The 20,009-nt window shown below is 39.7% G+C and overlaps 1 protein-coding gene across 1 annotated transcript in view; it reads right to left on the reverse strand.

The window, feature by feature from the left end:
• The window catches only part of LIPC (lipase C, hepatic type), a 99,299-nt gene that overhangs the window by 17,552 nt on the left and 61,738 nt on the right, over positions 1-20,009 (reverse strand). The window contains exons 3-6 of the mRNA XM_069956564.1: positions 11,534-11,724; positions 10,583-10,762; positions 4,464-4,581; positions 15-248 (exon numbers count right to left, since the gene is read on the reverse strand). Of these exons, the coding sequence (XP_069812665.1) occupies positions 15-248; positions 4,464-4,581; positions 10,583-10,762; positions 11,534-11,724 (723 nt within the window). The remainder of the gene's footprint in view (positions 1-14; positions 249-4,463; positions 4,582-10,582; positions 10,763-11,533; positions 11,725-20,009) is intronic.

Consider the following 20,009-nt stretch of genomic DNA (forward strand, 5'->3'; position numbering starts at 1 on the left):
TTATTGCTTCTTACCATAGATTCCATGCTCTGCTATATGGCTGTACAAGTCTCGGAAATGGCAGCCAGGCTGAATATCTCCTCCGTTGGGGTAAAAATCATAGTGACCAACTCGCTCATTAATACCAATACTTAATCCAATATGTTGTTGTGTGTTTGTATGAATGGCATCAACAAAGCTTGCATCATCGGATGACAGGCGATCTATTGGTGACATTCCTTCAAATAACGGACCGGCAGGGTCAAGACCTATAAAAAAAAGAACATACTTTAAATGCTTTCACTGGAGAAAGAAGGTTGGTATTTTGTAGTTTTCTTGCGTTGTATTAGGATTTACATTTTTTGTACATTTTTTTTTAAGTCAGCCTAAATTAGGCTATGTTCCCACAACGTTTATTCTTGTCTGTTTATAATTTTTAAAATGACGTCTATCATTTTGAGTCCAAAATTACATCCATTATTTTAAGGATTAGCTTCCAGTCATTGCAATAACAGCTGCTGGTACATTATTCTAGTTAGGTGGACCATTTAGCCTTTGGGTGTGTCTTTAATTTAATAGTAAAAACAGAAAGGATGATGAAAAAAGAAAAACTATGTGAACAGCTAAAAAATAACGCCCACTGTTTGCAAAAGACGTCCAAAAATAATTGACATGATCATTATTTTGACGTCCGTTCATTTTATATACTGTGTGCATCGGACATCCGTCATTTCATTGACTTCAACGCATTACACTGCAGTCAGTTAAATTGCGACAATATCGGATGTCTTTTTAAATAGAAAAAGCAGACACTTTTTCTCTTTTTTTGATGACGTGTGAACATAGCCATACAGTGAGATGGGAGCAAGTCTATGTCACATTGAGATGACATGTTATTACTATTTACTAAAATCAGTGTAGTTGTCAAAATGAATACATAATAATGATAAAGATTTAATCAACAATGGTTACATGGCTGTGCTAAAGGAATAGGAATGGTAATATCCATACTAATCCTATAATATTCAGGTACAAATTACTAATCAGCCGTATTGTTATTCTGCATTGCTAATTGGGGAAGGGATTAGAGATATTCTTAGATATTTTTACAATTCAAAACTTTTTTTTATTAATGATTGTGCAGGATTAGTACAGCGAAGCTACAGCTAATCTCTACAAATAGAGCATTAACAAACAATATTCCAATCAGTTTGCACACTGGCTGCCTGCCTCACAGCTCTATACTGGGCCCCTTAAATAAGTAATACATTGTGCATAGGAGACATTTTTAGCAGTGTGTTTAAAAAGTTGCCATTGTTTTTTTTCAGTGCTGGAAATACAACATCATTAAAGCTAGTTACAGGATACGTGTTCAGCTAAGCCATACAATTTTCCAAGGATACATTTTTTAATATGATATAATACATGATATTGTGACTTCGTTAAATGGAGTGTTTAAAATGAACAGATCCTGTAACAATAAGACTTCTATAAGTTGGTGGGAGCATCTGTACTAGAAATGAGCGAACCTCGAGCATGCTCGAGTCTATCTGAACCCGAGCATTCGGCATAGTGGGGGCTGCTGAAGTTGGATAAAGCTGTTAAGCTGTCTGGAAAACATTAATACATGGATATGTTTTCCACATTGCCTTAGGGCTTTATCCAATTTCAGCAGCCCCCGCTATGCCGAATGCTCGGGTTCGGATGGACTCGAGCATGCTTGAGGTTCGCTCATCTCTAATCTGTACCTGTCCTAAAAATCCTCCAATTGTAGGTCCAATACGGGCATACATCTAAGGCATGTTCGCCTAATACATGAAGGCACTGTCCCTCAATTTAGTAATTGTAACTTCTAGTGGCGACCTCCACAAGAACATGGTGATTTAGCATAGTCACCTCGATAATTGGATGTACCTAGCAAGGTCATGACTGGTATGTTAAACTTTTTTTTTTTTGTGGATTTTGAATTTTCTCACACAAAGTACTCAAGGTCATGTTGGACAAATGAAATCTAAATTAATGTTGAACTAGCTTATTTACATAAGCCTCCATCAGCAAGGAAGATAAATTGTTCTTTCTTAACCTTGGCGAAACACTTGCCTAGGCTAGTAGAGGCCTTAAAAAGGTTGATTTGGAAAATCTCTTTTCCAACACTGCTTTATGGACTTCTGAGTTAATAGAGGGCAGCCCCCTGTTTAACGCTAATCTATTAACTAGAAGGAGAGAGGCTAGAAGGAATGTCTCTGGAGGATGTAGCACATCCATATATTATACAGATAGATGACTGATTTAAATGATGTGTAATGCTTTATTTTCCATATAGTGGTTCCGAATTCTGGTTCTCAGACAAGTCCTGTAACGTACTATAGGGGTTCCAGCATCAGGACACACTGCTATTTTTGAAGATGCTTTTAACGTGAAGAAAATGTTCCTTATGTAATGTAGTACCCTTGTTTGAAACATAAGGGTTGCTATTATATAATAAATAATTAAAAATGACTATATTGCTGCTGTATCATTTGTGCAGCCATTAACAAACATTGTTATCAGCCGCACGTCTACTGTTTAGACAGAGAGATGTGCGGCCCATAACAATGATTTTCACAGCTGCACAAAAGATCAAATCGGACAATGAGTGAGCTGATCTCCGACACTTTTACTAGGCTGAATGAGTGTCCTAGAAACGCTTGGTACTGATCGACCTGAGTAAAAGAGCCTTAAGCCCTTGACTTTGCAAAACAACAATCGAAAGAAAGTTTCTCTAATCTGTTGTCGATTCATCTTAGTTTGGGTTCACATTTCCATCAGGGCTCTCTTTAGGGGGGTCTTTCACAAGTTCCATTTATTTTTAAAAATCTGCAAGCAGTAATTTTTGGTATTTTGCGGTCAAAAACCAGAAACCAGGTGGAACCCACTAAAAGCAATGCTATCCCTCAATAGGTAGTGTTTGTTTTTAAACAGACTGTCTGGCCCAGATTTTTGATGACTCAAAGACTTTCCAATGGAGTCTCTGAACAGAGCCCCAGCAGAACCATGAACCTTGCCTCACTGTACTAGATGACGCTCTGATCACACGTATCTTCCTTGAGGAATTATATTGGCTAATACTTTTCCATTTCTTGATCCTTCTATAAATGCAGTCTGAATTAAGAAAATGATATCTGTTTGTGTCATCTGCTGCAAGGTCAGTTCATTTGGGTCATTTAACAGACGTATTTTTGTTAATTAAATGTCAGCAGCTCGATTTTTCCCCATTTCTCTTTCAAGAATTTCAGTTTACTGTCATATTTCTGTGTCTGCAAGTATTTAAATACCCACTGTACAATTATAATGCTAAACTACAGGCATCAAGATGGTTACCTAATCTTGGAATAATTGCCAAATGAAAAATAATAAAAACAGCACTTATACAGTAAGTATGTGTTACCAAATCATTGTATCCATCTAATTTGACTCCCAATTTTAACATCTTGCATCATAAATATATGCTATAATGTATATCTGTAATGTTCCAAACTGATTTCAATGGGACATTTAAAATATGGCAGAGCTGTGTTAGTTCTCAATATGGTTTTTCACTATTAAAGGTAACGTGTCACCCCTGGACAGCCCCTTAATCCACCCTCCCCCTTGATACACCCCCCAATACTTACCCTATCCTACTGGTCCTGCTCCCGATGTGGAGATACAGCAGCCAGCTTATGTGTGCGCTCAGTATGCAAATAAGCCGAGATGAGCCCAACGTCCATAGAAAATCACTGTTCCAGCAGTCATTTGCACATTGAGCGCACACATGAGCGGCCGCTGTATCTCTGCAGCAGGACAGGCATTAGGAGCAGGACCAGCAGGATAGGGTAAGTACAGGGGGGGCCATATCCAGGGTTAGGGTGGATTTGGGGGGGCCGTCCAGGGGTGACAAGTTCCCTTTAAGTCAAATGATCATGTAAAAAACACATAAAAACTGCATATCTTTTAAAAGTTTGCATATTTCCACGTGGATTTAAAATAAAAATCTGACAATAACGCAATCACAAAACCCCTCTATGTACTGGTCTATATACACAGCGATATAGACTCATAACATAGCCAGAATCTGTAGTATGTAGAATTGTGGTTCTCCATAAAACTAGTATTCTTGCAAGTGTATAGAAGTTGAAACAACTGCATAATTAAACAGGCAAATAATAACCATAAAGTGCAGTTATAGGAAAAAGATGAAGGTTTATAGGTAACAGTTGGAGTAATATATGCTGTGCTGTAATATAAAGTAAATGTACTTTTTGATGTTTTTTTTTTTCTTTTTCTTTACATTAGGGAGAATGATTGTGCTATTGTATTACCTATAAGTAATATTGGTGACTGGATGTGACTCCTGAAATCACGCTATTTATCACACAGTGCAGTATGGGATTGTGAATAGAAGTTGTCAATACATTATTGCAATGAATTGTGTTGCAGGATTGTAGTAAATAATTAGAAATTACCTGTAATTCTTCCAATCTTGTCTGATCTGTTAATAAAACTGCCAGCAAATCCTGATACATGAGCTCCAAGGCTGTACCCAATCAAATGAACATTACTTCTAGGAAATTGGATGGATGACTGGAAAAGATCATGAATTAGAGATCAAGACAACTGCAAGATTAGGCCAGGATGATGTGCATTGGCGAGCAGGCAGTACAATTAAAATGATATCTGGAGAAAAGGAATGTCGGCCCCAGTTGTTCACTAAACACAGGTCACAGGTTTTCTTTCCAGTTTTATCAGATACGCATTGTGGTTGGGAAACAACATTTTTACTGCAGCTGTCACATTTAATTATAGTGATCCAGTACAGAAACCAATTTTCATACATCTTATTAGGTAATTCTTATTTAATTTAGGGAGACCCCCTATGTGAGCCTCACAACCTGCCCCACATTATTCCGGCAACACTTTTGTCTAGAATGGCACATTTGGCCTAGATTTATTGAAAAAAACAAACAAAAAAAAACAAGACTCTGTCCTGACTCTCCATTAACAGATGTTGTCAGTGGAGATTTAAGTAGGGCATGATGTATTTTCACTGCCTGGCCCTTTTGTTCTCAGAGGGATAAGCTGACACTAAAAAAAAAAGCACACCAGTGAATTGTGGACTTGCATAGACGCAGCTGGCAATGGAAGTTCGGGTTGCTGTGGAAATTTCCTAGGTGTCTTCCATTTCCGTTCATAAACCCTATTGAGAAGAATAGGACTAGTGCAGTGAACTAGCCGACATTTAGAATGTTCCACAGCAAAGGGAACTTTGTCGGCAACTGTGTCTGCATGGTAAATTTTAAAAACTCACACCCTGACAGGTACGCTTTAGACAGTTTTTAGGTGCATGTGTAACGCCTGGAGTAGTGGATCCACTGGACCGTCACCAGCGATGGCACTAACCTCACCAGGGAGCGGAGTCTAAGGGGCCGCTGGTTTTCACCAGAGCCCGCCGCAAGGCGGGATGGACTTGCTGCGGCAGGCGACCCCCAGGTCGCTACCCCTGGCTTGGTTGCTAGCGACGGCAGGCGAGGCGTGGCAGGAGCAGTAGGCAGGAGATGGTGCTGGCAGAGGTCTGTAGACGTAACCGCAGGTGACAGGCTGAACACAGGAGCAATGGAGTGACAGGGGAGCAGGAACCAGGAACAAGGACTAGGGACCAGGTAGCGGATAGGTATCAGGAACAAGGACTTGGGACCAGGTAGCGGATAGGAATCAGGAACAACAGGGGGCTGGGCCAAACGCTATGGGAAGCATGTAGAGGCTCCAACACCTGTAGTGGGGCAGGGCTGGAACTTATAGGGGAGTGATTGACATGTGGACCAATTAGGAGCGCCTTTAAATCTGAGACAGCCGGCGCGCGCGCCCTAGGAGGCGGGGACGCGCGCGCCGGCCGGCACAGTGAGAGACAGGAGCGGAGGGGAGGAGAGGTGAGGCGCCCCCAGGGGCCGAACTAGCAGCAGCGCCGGGTCCCTGCACAAGGACCCCGGCGGCTGCATGGGGCAGGAGGAGGTCGCGGCGGCGGCCCGGAACATGGGACGCCGCCGCGGCCGTGACAGCATGATACACTCTTATAAATCTCTTATAAATCTAGTGGATTGAACAATGTCCAACTAAGTTTGCACTAAAAATATTGTAAAAATTATACTGTTTTTAGTAAATCTAGGCCACTGATTTGAATGCAGACTATGTAATGTTTCATTTTCCCTGTGATGGCTCTGCAGATACATTTAGTATAAGGTTAGAGCTGATCGCTGGAGGTCCCAGCAGGTTACTACTTTATAAACAGCTAACTGTCAATGGGAAGTCTATGTAGATGAGCCATCTTATTAACATTATTAGTAAGGGTGGTAAGTCTACATCATCACTTCTGTAGAATACTTTGCGTTCCTGATTAAAATAAAATGTATTTGTCTTTCTTGTTAATTTGAGACTTCACTGCTTGGCTGACCTCCTGACGTAGCCTACAGCCACTTACTGTGATGTCACTAGAGAACTCACCACTAAAATTACTAGAAACCAGGCTGTACTTGTTACTGGAGGCAGGCATCAGGGGGATGTGTGTGTGTGGGGGACGCTAGTACCACTAATGTCTGACTATAGATTTCTTCGTTTTTTGCAGAACTTGTTACATACAGATTTTTAAGGAAGGGACGTGAATTGCTTGGGCCAGGCTTGTGCTGTAGGGAGTGAAGGTTGACTGACACAGTAATACACAAGTCAGCTGCTTCAGACCCTCATTGTAACCCCTTTCCGGCCCATGACATACATTTACGCTGTACAACTTATCCTGCAAAAAACAAGCCCTCGTATGACTTGAAAATGTTATGGATCATAGAATGAGGGGAGGATAACAATGTGAGCCAAAAATTACAATTTGGGAGGGGAGGCACGAAAGAGGTCAAAGATACCTTTCATTAAATTAAATCAGTAATTGACACTAAGCTCCTTCTTATATCCTTATGAGTTATATATTGTGCAAAATTATGTACTTTCTACTAAGACAAACTAAAATATTAAAATTCACCAAAAAATGTTTACAACCATACAAAAGTAAAAGGCTACAGATCAAATGTTTTTTTATACAGGTCACTGAACTTATAATTCCAGATATACATATGAAAATTCTTATTTTAAAGCGAATCTGTACCCACAATCTGACCCCTTCAAACCGCTTGTACTACTGTGTAGTTGTTTTTAATCCAAGATCTGTCCTGGGGTCCGTTCAGCAGATGATGCAGTTATTGTCCTAAAAAACAACTTTTAAACTTACAGCCCAATGCCAAACGGCCGGGGCTTAGAATGTCTGTGCTCTAGACCTCCCACACCCCTCCATCCCTCCTCCCCGCCCTCCTCATCATTAGGAATGCCCCTAGAACAATTTCTCCTATTTATCACCTGTCTGAACACTGCACATGTGCTGATCGTTAAGGTCCCTGTGCACTATTCAGACAAGTGATGAATAGGAAAAGTCTGCCTGGGGGTGTTCCTAATGATGGGGCGGGTGGGGCGGAGGGATGGAGGGGTGGTGCAAAGTTAGGGCACACTCTAGGCCACGCCAATTTGACACAGGGCTCCAAGTTTAAAAGTTGTTTTTTTAGGACAATAACTGCATCACCTGCCAAATGGACCCCAGGACAGATCTTGGATTAAAAGCAACTACAATTGGTTTGGGGAAGGGTCAGATTGTGGGTACAGAGTCGCTTTCATGGTTTCCTAATAAGTATTCTGGAAGGTTAAGCAAAAATGTTCGTCCACTTTTTATGGCACAATAACTTTTTCGTGTTCTAGCTGTGTTGCTACAGTAATGCTACCCTAACTATACAGGAAAGGTAAATCATTCCATCATCTTTCTATGTAGACCTACATGATATAAACAAATTCATTTCCCCTGTTTATGATTCTCTTTGTGAGCAAACTGCTTCCCAGCTACTGGAAATGACAAGTCACCAATGCAAATGAGCTAGCAGAAGCTAAGGTAAATAAATATAGCTGTTATATTTTACAATGCAAATGTTTGTGCTGGCACCAGTACACACAGCAGAATAGTTAACTTAGCTGAACATCTTGAGGCTGATTATATGGCTGCTGAACTACATCTTTAACAATGTCATAAAACTAAGAGCAGAGGAGTAAATCTGGCAGGTGCATTAGTGTCCAGAAAGAAAGAAATACAGTTCTGAGCTGGCCATCAAATAGACACCCGCGCACGTCTGCCACTTGTTATCTCAATCACTGCCCGCTCTCAGCCATAGACTGTATATTGTGATATGGCAGTTAAATCATTTTTGTTTATGACTAATCTGGATTTTTCATTCTATTTTTATTGCGCAGTAATTTACGCTTTTATGTCGCATACAATCAGAAACGAGGTGAGGACTGCAGGGATTGTTCCATCACAAAGGACTAGTTTTGTTTATAAGATATTGACTTATAATTTTCTTGGATAGTAGTGCATTCACAAGCATCCTTGGGTCCATTCCCATGCAATTTCACATCAGAGTAGTCTACCTCGCTGTCAACAAAGAATATGACTCCCAGAGACTCACCATATTATACAAGTTAATGTCTACATGAAATTGCATACTTAAAGGGGTATTCCAGGAAGAATTAACTTGTCCCCTATCCTATCCATTTATAACAGAGTCGGAGGGGTCCCATACGGAGATCGCGGAGGGAGGGGGGGTTCAGGGGTCGGACCCCCGCAATCTCCTACTTTTCTCCTATACAGGGATGGGGAACTTCCGGCCCCCGAGTTTTTCTCATGTGGCCTGCAAACGTGTGTTCGGTGGGCGCTGGCGGCACACAGTAGTGTGGCAGGCGCCAGGCACAGGGGGGCGCTGTGCTCCCCGGCTCTTATGCACCATGGACGTCTTCTCCATTCTCCTGCTCTCTATTTGCAAACAAACACAGATAGCTGTTAGCCACTGATTAGCATTGCCCACATGAACAGAGGTTTACATAAATAAATGACAATATAGTCTGTAACATTTGCCACAAAACTGCATATCAGTTTGTTCATCAACTGCATTTCTACTTTGACAGGCTAATGGGATAAGGCATTAGGCAGGAGGTTAAATGGGTATTTCGGGAAAAAGTAGGAGATTGCGGGGATTCCGACCTCTGTACCCCCTGCGGATCTCCATACTGGACTCCGCCGGCTCTGTTATAAATAAAGCACCGGGTCAGCATGTGACCCATGGCTCCATTTATTCCTATGGAGCGTCGAAAAGAACCGAGTACAACGCTCTTCCACCGTACTCGGCTCTTTCTGTCACACCATAGGAATGAATAGAGCCGCGGGTCATGTGCCGACCTGTTGCTCTAATCATAACAGAGTCTATGAATAGGGAAAAAGTCACTTTTCTGGGTATACCCTTTTAGGGACCAGTGGATGCTAACAAAAAATATTTGTCCATTATGAAACAGTTGACAATTGAAAAAGTTGGTAAGAGAAACACAAAGGAAACTGTGATGATGTCATACATTAGCTATTCCCCCCAGAAGGAATCTTTAGTAATCACCCATCACCCACTTGGACTGTGCTGTTCTAAAACAATAAATGATCTCTCTATGTTTATATGTATGTAAAAGCAGTAGTATATATAACCTGTGCCTGTGATATTTGTAGCACATTTATTGCTATTTATCATTCTGCAAAATGCTTCCCATCTGCTTAAGTGACAACATATTATTGTAAATGACATGGATGAAAGAATACCAGCACAGTCCATGATAACCAGGGAGATGGATTAATCTATAACAATAATAGTAGTCATTTTTTTATTGACTACTTAATCTATTGTGTGCCATATTTTACCAACAACTATCTTAATAATACAAATTAGCTTATGTTAAAGAACACAATAGTCAACGGCTAATGGAAAACAGCCATCCTACAACAGCCGGAATTATTTCAATGAAAGCCATGACTTTAAAAGCTATTGCATATGCTAGATTGCATTGGTTCCAAGAACAGGCTTGTTTAGAAGTATTATTTAGTTACTCTCTGTAAATTACAGAATTTTTTAAAGATTGAACAATGGAAGCTTCCTTAGCATTATTGTAACACAAGTTTAAAAATGTCTTTGTTAATTAATAGTGATAGAAATCACCATAATTTTTACTCTTCGGGGAAAGAAATAAAATCATTAATTACCAGGCACATCTGTCTCCTACAGGCAGTTCTGATCCTTGTTGTACCCTGAGAACAAAAGGATCAGGCACATTGAAAGTCAACATACCTAACCTGACTCCCCTACACATTAAAGTTATTATTAAGGCTTGAAAAAACATGGCGACTTTTTTCCAGAAACAGTGCCAATCTTGTCTTCAATTTGGGTGTGGGTTTTGCAGCTTAGTTCCATTAAAGTGAATGGAACTTAATTGCAAAACCCCACCCAAACAGGAGACAAGAGTCTTGCTGTTTCCGAAAGTTTTTTTTTTCCGAATCCTGAATAACCCCTTTAAACGTTTAGATGATGCTGCTAAAATAGGGTTCAGCTGACTTCATTCTAATGTGAATGACCAGTTATGTGGTGGTTACACTAGAATGTGCAAGCCTTTTCTCACTCAATAGTAATCTTACCTCAAGCCATTCCAGAAATTCTGCTATCTCTAGACCAATAAATCGAGCGTTCTGCACTGCAACTGCATAATGTGTATGAGCAGAGGATAGCCAGTCCACGATGATGACATTAATCTGCTTTTTACTAGATTTGAATGCAGAAGCCATCTTTGGTATCCAAGCTTCCAAATTTCCATCAATCTACAAACATAGTAAAAAAGATGTTAACAATGACAAACTTTAACATGTAATGCTTGTTGATTCTCTATAGCAAGATCTTTCTCTCTCTCTTTCGCTATATATATATATATATATATATATATATATAATGTTATATTTTATTTTAAATTACATTATATGAGTTATATATGTCTTTTATGTATATGTTGGGTATGTTGACAAAACAGGAGTGTTGCATCCTCAGCCCACATGCTTAAAGTATACTTTAACTAGAACACTGTTTTTAAAAAGCAATTTCATTCCTAAAAGAAAACAATAATCTTATCAGAACCACAACCCACAAACTAAGCATAGCAATAACAATATAGCATTTCTTAAAAATGTGTCCCTGCAGAATACAAAAGAGGCAAGACATAAGAAGACTTATACAAGCCAGTCATCAATAAGTACAACTACAAGGGCCAGATTACATTTTATTGGTAAAAGCTATTGTATAAAAATATCTTTTTAGTCAACTATATGACTTACATAACAAAGAGACTTAAAGGGGTACTGCACTTAAGAAAGATTTAACCCTGTTCCAACCGATAATCTGCAGCACATTCTGACTTACACCTTGAAGCTGAAAATCCTCACTTCCTCTGCCCTACAAAGGCGACATCAGGAACAATGTAAGGCTGACTGTAGATTCCCCCATTTCCTGAAGTTGGCTTCGACTAAAAAACTCTTGTCATGGTGACCCTTCCCAGTTTTAAATAGAAAAGAGAATACAAAAAATATTGAAATACATACCGACCATCCATGTACTATCATAACAAGGGGAAATGAAGCATTGAATGCACAATTTTCTAGAGTTTCAGGCTGTTGTGCTACAACTGGACACATATTATTAATGATCCCGTCATTATATAACAAGAGCTTGGCCTTTATGGTATTTGGATCCCTTTTGTTTTCCATTTGCTTGCGTAGTCCTTCTCTGTACTCTAAAAAAAAAAAAAAAAAAAAAAAAAAGTTGGCCTCAAATATTGATTCTAAGTATAACAAAATAAGTAAATATGAAACCATAACAAAAAACATATATGCTGTTTATAGAATACATCGAGATAAAACAGTAGGTTATAATATAAGGTTGGAATCAGATAATAAACACTAAAAAATAAATACAGTTTCAACCTATCTGCATAATAGATTCACAGTCTCCAACTGATTTCCTATCAAGACCTTCATAGAGTAACTCTATTCATAGTTGATATTAACATCAATTAATACATTTAACATTTTAATTCTGTATTTTATATCAGTCATGCATAATATTCATCTACAATTTCAAATGAATTTTTACCATGTGAAATACATTAAGAACCACCAGCTGCCCCTCTTCATTGCGGCATCACATGCTATCTAACACCAAAAGGTGTTGGACCTCCATAAAACCTTATATATGCTGTGTTTCTACGTGAACAAGACTTTTGAAGTAGGCTTGAAATATAAGCCCTACTCCAAATTAGACCCTAGTAAAGTCAGCTGACCAAATCCAGGACAATGGGTGGCTGAGCATGCAGGACAACCACAGAGAAGGGAGAGAGTACAGTACAGTGTGTACAGTGTATAATGTAAGGTCATAACATGTTTCCAAGACCCTGTCTTATTTTCTGAGAAAAACTATATCTACGTATCTGTTTACATACAGTGGTATCTCTGTTCCCAAACTTAATTGGTTCAGGAGAGCAATGTGAGAACCGAGCAGTGACTTCCCGTAGGAAATAATGTAAATGTGTTTAACTTGTTACAGTACTCAATTACATTGAAAAGTGCCTAGTTTAATCATCTGCAGTACAGTTCAGAACGGTACTATACTACCATATATTTTAAACAAGAAATGTTCAACAAAACCAGCAATTATAGTAAAGAAGTGAGCCAGCTCTTTACTCATCCTTTTCTATATAGTGGACCCCCACCCCAGCACTGTATAGGGTGGGAGATGTTGGTGCATTGACTGTACTACTGTACTATATGTGAACTCTAGCAGTCTTTTACAGTACTGTACTGTATGTGAAGCTCCTCCAGTGCTAAATTCACCAGGTACAACGCATGATCCTCACTCACAAAAACGTTCAGATATCGAGAAAAGTTTGAATTCCAAACATTCCAAACTGGGTAATTTTCCATTCAAATACCGAACAGTTCGAATTCAGATGTTTTCCAACACTGTATAACTGTACTTCAAGACTGGGTGCCAAAAAAGTGTTTGAGAACCGAGCAAGTGTTTGGGAACTGAAGCAAACCTTCCTTGAAAATCCTGTTTGAGAACTGAACTGTTTGAGTTCAGAGCAGTTTGAGAGCCGAGGTACCACTCTATAGTGATAACAGTCGACATTGCATATCCCTGTGAGTACATTCATTTATATATGACACTGCTATTTGGTCACTGTGTAGTATTGCTAATAAAACACTGCACAGTAATGGAGAACAAATGAAGGTGGTGTTCGGCTCCAATTAATTAAAAATTACTAGGCTTTATATAGATCATTAAAACTGGTAGATCGATGCAACTTAACGCTAACATGTTTTGGAATATCATTCCTTAGTCATGGCACATTGCGTATAACAAATTCATACGTATATATACTTTTGCACATTGAGTATTATTAACAGAGTACCAACGTGTGTGAGGGGACACCCTCTAACTCACCACCCACAAGAGGCAGAACTCCAGAGGTAGGGCATTAGAATATAAAAATGTACAACAAGTATAAGGCTATGTTCACACTGCATAAAAGTACGGCTATTGTTGCCATCGGCAACAACGGCTGTACTTTTTGCGGAGAGCAACATAGCCTTATCTGATATGGGATCCCGGCCGGAGCCTATACACATCGTACACGCTCCGTCCGGGATCCCATACGGGGCCGCAGATAACTGACATGCCAGTTTTCTGCGGCCGGAATTCAGTGAATTCCGGCCGCAGAAAGCCCTGTCAGTTCACGCAGTGAAGCGAGCGGCTCCGGCCGCTTGCTTCACTGTGTGCTCGAGGAAGCTCTGATGTGGACGCGCACGATCCGGCCAGAGACCCGCCGTTCCGTGACCCCAGTCTCTTACGTAGTGTGAACATAGCCTAAAGGGAGAACAATACATATATACAGAGAAAAAGAAAACCTTAATAACATGTATGTAATGTAATGTATGTAATAATATTTAGTATATCTACTGTATGCCAAGTGTTCCTATTCAAGCTTAAAGGTATGCAACAATCTTGCTCTAAGATCCACTGGCTTCCTTAAGCCGAACCAGATGAAGGAGGGGATTGACTTCATCAGTCGGACACCACTTTCAATTGTTCTCCATATCTTCATCAGGAATCAGCCCGACTGTTCCGTGCTTTATGGTGGACAGTGATTACACAATGTGTGAATGGTGAGCTGACAACCTGCTTCTACTGTTGTTTCACTGTACAGTTTCTAAGCAATTCACAAATTTTAACTTGGCTCTTATAAAATTGTGATGCCTCTCTGAAAGATCTGGTGTACGTAAGAGCAGTATTTTATACACCATTCACTGTGCAGTATGGTGTCATTAAGCTATATAGAGGCAAATTTTTTGGTGATCTGACATTTTTACTTGTACCCTTTTAGTGCATGTAGGACCTTTTGACTGTTCTATGTAGTATTTTCTGAAATTGTGACAAACAAATGCAATTTTGCAACAAAAAAAAGTATGTTTTTGTTATATACACTGTATAACATACAGGGTCAATAACATTATATTTTGGGCAGGGTGGGGTTCGAAAAAGTGAGCAGGGCTTAGTGGGTAGAGAGCATTGTGCCCCGCACTCTAACATATTTACTAAAATTTACATCAAAAAGTGGCATAAATATATGTAGTACAAATCTCTGCTAATTTGGCACAAATTTCGATGTGTAGTGAATGGACAGTCACAGATATTCAAAAATGATTGGGACTAACGATGAGCGACTGGCTGAGGTTCGGGTTCGTATGAACCTGAACTATCGGCTTCTGATTTCCGCTGTCTGCCACCTCCGTAGAGAGGGTGGATACAACCTTGAGGACCGCCTGGAGAACTGGGATACAGCCATAGCCATAGGCTGTATCCCAGTTTTCTAGGGGGTCCGCAGGCTGTATCCACCCGCTCCACGGAGCAGGCAGACAGCGGGAATCAGAATCAGGAAATCTCAATCAGATGAATCCGGTCTATGCTATGGAGAGGGAAGGGGGAAGGAGAAACGGAGGAGAAATGTCAGTAGCAGAGAGCAGAGAACAAAGGATTACACAGGGGGGTAGCTATTCAGAGGTCAGATAGGTCAGTGGTGACATCAGAGGAGAGAGCCTGTGTTGTAGCTTTTAATTAACTCTTTGTTGTCCTGTTTTGGTGTCTCATTTCACGCTCTCCATAGGAGAACAATGAAGACAGAGGAAGAGAGCTTCAAACTGCTTTTTTATGATAAAAATGCATTTTTTGGCTAATAAGCCCAATTACAAAGTTTCTTAAAATCGCCTGTACTATTGATTTCTGCAAAAAAAAAAAAAATATTTCACGACAGTGACTTTTTAAGTACAATTCACACTGAGGCTATGTTCACACAGTGTAAAAATAAATGTAAACAACAGTTGTTATTTGCACTTATTTTTACATGGTATGAACATAGGCTTATTTTATACATGCATTCTTGTCCCCTTAATGACAACCTACCAGGATTTCCTGCATCAGTAATGTCAATGGTACTGGGCACATGTAAAGATCCTGTGCCCATAACCCCATTACTGCACCATGATTTGGTATTATTAGGGGGAATACAAAAAATAGGTTGTCAACTTTAATGATTTTTTTTAATTACAATTACAGAGTGTCCAAACTCTGGGACCTCAGGTATTTGTCTGTGGATAAAACCAGGCAGCAAGTGTTCAACCGTCACGCTGCACTCACACATGGGAGATGAAGCATTAAATTTTAATTAAATCAGGGCACTGTCCATGTAACACATAGGAAACAGAGGGACTTCCCTATATAGGGTTTGAAATCATCTTTCTAAATCATGCAACCCCTTTGAGACTCTGTCTTTATATATTTTTTATTTAAAATACATGTCAGATATAGGTTCCCACTTCCCACATAGCAGGAAAAGGCGTCCGCCTTGTAATATAGTCATATGGTCATTATTAGGGCCGTCTATATTACAAGATGGACGCCTTTCTCTGCTATGATCTCAAAGTAGGAACATAATTGCCACTAATAAAGGATTGAATATAAAATCATGCAGGAGCAACAAAAGCGAATTATCCGATAATATTCTCCCTATGTGAGCATTATAATATATTCTTATTAGCAATCCTGTAACAGGTTTTAATTCACATTAATTTTCACTAATGCATAAATATTTCTAACACTGTATGAGTATAATGGTGCTTCCCGTGTAGTGCGCCTGATGAACGCCGTACAATGGCTTGTTAATTAAGATATTCCGAGAACACATAATGTACATTAATAATTAAGGTTAATTGCTGTGGGCTATAACTTTGTTTGTTAATCATACAGAGCCAAATGCATGCATTACATGATCACCCTTCTGTTTCTGCTCATTCATGGGTTAACAAGCTAGCGTATTATTTATGTATGATCCTTTCTGCATGTATGAGATAAAGTCATTTAATGTTGCACACACGCAAATCTGGTCTCACTATGTCCAGTCTTATTTGCTGTATAGTCTGTAATGTGGTGAATATCCAAATGATAAGGCACAACTACATTGTGTAACTGTTCATTATACATTACATGTTTGATATAAGAGGAAGGCTCCAGCACTAGAACAATTGTAGAACTGGCATTTATGCTGCATATTAATGTTGCATATCCAAGCCAGTGACTAAGGAAGATAGAATTTTCTTTTATATTGGTGCAATAAATAAGTTTTGTAAAGGCACTGTACCCACCAGTATGTGTTTTTATACTGTATTAGGCTATGTTCACACAACATATATTTTCGTAAAATCACGACCGTTGTACAACGGCCTTGATTAATACGAAAATATACGTTGCCTTCCCGTCTATGAAATCCCGGCCAGAACGTATACACATAGTATATACTGCGGCCGGGATCCCTAGCGACGCTGCAAACAACTGACATGTCAGTTTTCTGTGGCCACTATTAAGTGAATAGTGGACCACAGAAAACCCTGTCAGTGCACACTATGGAGCGAGCAGCTCCAAAAGCGTGCATGGATGTGCCGCTTTAGAACTCTGCGGGGCTGAAAATCATCCGGCCGGTACTGCAGTATCGGCCGGGATGATCTTTTCAGAGACCAGCCGTTCTGTGACTCGACCGGTCTCTTACGTAGTATGAACATAGCCTTATACTATATTACTGATGTAAGCTAGTATAGGCAATCATCAGTTTCAGTATCTTTTAGATTGCTGTCTGCTATCATTTGAAATTTGCTAGACATGGGCTATAATCTTTTTAGATGGGCAGACCCATCTGTGATAGGCTATCTACCAGATCAGTGCTCGTTCAATGAACCTTTAAAACACCTCAATGATTGTGCTGTCAAGGCCGTTGAGTGAATTGATTAAATTTCTGAACGTTATGTTACTTGTACATTTTTTCAACAGATTTGTGCTCTGCAAGCTTTATTTCTACATCTCAAATATCCCTGACCAGTGGGTGGAGCCAAGCATCTATGATGCCTCCTATATACTGCACAGAGGAGGGTACTTTGCTCCTTTATCTCTTTATAGTATGCCCTGAAAAGCAACAGCAGCATGGAAGACATTACAGAGCAGTAATGAACAGTGTAAGCTGTTAATAAGGCCTGGTATAAGCCCTTCTCTCCTATACAATATTTTACAAGATTACTTGTTTATGCAAGCTTTTTGAAAACAATGTTGACTCTTTCAGTCATGTCACCAAACATCAGTTTTTAAAAAAATCTTAAGTTCTACAAGAAAGTGTTGAGAGCATGCTCTGTGATTGAGCAAATGTGACTATGTAGGTTATATGTAAGAGCTACACTCTTACTTTGTAGTGGATTTAGGCCAAAATGCACAGCTGAAAATATCCAGCATGGCTCAGCTCACAAAGCAAAGTTGGTAAAATAAGATGTGTGCCACATACATAATGTAAAGGACAAATAAGTCTTAAGTACTGTACACTGACATAGTTCTATTCTTCACCCCCATTGATCCCTTACTGGTTTCCTCTCTGAACTGTGGCCATACTGTGAAATGTGTGACATTGCACACCGTTTCACACAATTTCTCAAAGTCCTTCTTTATAACTATTATTTTTTTTATTTTTAAAGCACCCTTAATTCCAGAGCGCTGTACATTTTTTAAGAGAATAACAAACAGATTGTACACATACAGAATGTAACATAAAATCAAGAAAATAACATGAAAATGACAAGTAATTGACAGACTTGTCCATAGGGAGAAAGGACACTGCCGTAAGCTTCTGGGACAGATCAAGAGATTGCTTTTGAACTGAGCACGTGTGACCACCTCAGTAATTTCTATCAAGTGGACACATTCAAAAAAGGGGACATAGACGATTTGCTAGTGTATATCTTCCAAACAGGACATTATAAACAATGTTTCTACATATAAAATAATTATGTTTTATTTCACATTATGCCTCATTTAGACCTATTTATCTTAATGGGAAACTTCCTTTTAATGTCCAGTTCCACAAATAACATTACATTTATTTAAGAGGTTTTCCTGTAACACATCATCAAGTCTGTTACTTTCCTATATACATGCTAGATATATTTAATATTATTCTTATTTAAAGCACAGGGTTAAAATGTAATGCTTACTGTGGATTTATTCTTTTTCTTAATCAATACTTAATGAAAATGTTTGCTTCCCATTCCTTCCCAGAAAAATGTGAGCTTGAAATCCACATTCATTATTCATGAGACTTTCCTGGAAAATATTTTAACTGTCAATAGACTTTGTGCTTTTGATTAATTCATAACTTACTCCCCCATAAACAAATAAAATAAAAGGACAGTAGAAGGCCCCATAGTTGTTTATCCACCATAAACCCTTATCACCTATCCACAGAATAGGAGACAAGCGTTCTCTTACGTTGCATGATTCTCAGCCGTACGTGGGCAAAAACAAGTGCCGATCAGTGAGATGGGAACTCATTTGCAGTGCCTACACAAATTAACTTTTCCCCTATCCACATTATAGGGGAAAAGTAGGAGATTGCAGGGGGTCCAATCTCTATTGATTCCTATGGAGCCACTGGAAAGAGGCGAGTAAACACTCTTCCGGCTTCGGGTCCTATTCCACCAGACGAGCAGGACCCGATCAACGACGTAAACGAACGCTGATCTGCTAGATCGGCACTCGTTTACTAGGCCTATTCTGATGTCCTTGCAGCCCTTGCTCCATACATTACCTGTCCGGGCCGCAGGTCTTCTTCTCCCGGTCCTGCGAGCCGCAGCAGCTTCGGAGCGGGGCTGTCTGAATTGACAGACCGCTCAGCCAATCACTGGCCGTGGCAGTCCCAGCCAGTGATTGGCTTAGTGGTCTGTCAGTTCAGACAGCCCCGCTCCGAAGCCGATGCTGCCACGCGGGACCAGGAGGAAGAACCGTATTCAACCGTAGCGATGCGCTGGTGGCAAACGACAATTTTAGGTCTGAACCTAAATGAACGATCAGCCGATGAGACGATCATCGGCTGATCGTTCTCTCTATTCCACGGAGCGAAAATCTGCGGAATCGGGCCGAATGGGACCGATTCGGCCGATTATCGCTCCTGTGGAATAGGCCCCTTACTCGGCTCTGTCCAACAGCTCAATAGGAATGAATAGAGCCACAGGTCACATGCTGTACCCGTGGCTCTATTCATAACAGAGAAGCGGGGGGTTCAGAGGGTCTTGTGGATACGGGAAAAGTAAATTTTTCTTAGACAACCTCTCTAATGCTTCTAGAAATGTGTCATTACTAAAATACAACATTTAGGATATTTTGAATATTCTGTGATCTTTATTTTTTTAATTACATCCATTTCTGTCTTCTACATTTTAAATTGTTAATTGGAAAGTGAAGTTGATTTAACATATCAAGTCAAGGTGACATTCACAGATATTCCTGATTGGCCGTAAAATTAACAGAATCCAATAAATCAGAAATCTGAAGGGGAAAATGCAAATGAATCTGCTAGTAATAAAAATAATAACCATAATAATTACTAAGAGCATCAGGTCACAAGGGATAACGTTTTACTGGTCATCAATGGTA

This window comes from Dendropsophus ebraccatus, chromosome 1, assembly GCF_027789765.1.
Source record: "Dendropsophus ebraccatus isolate aDenEbr1 chromosome 1, aDenEbr1.pat, whole genome shotgun sequence".
Lineage (NCBI taxonomy): Eukaryota > Metazoa > Chordata > Amphibia > Anura > Hylidae > Dendropsophus > Dendropsophus ebraccatus.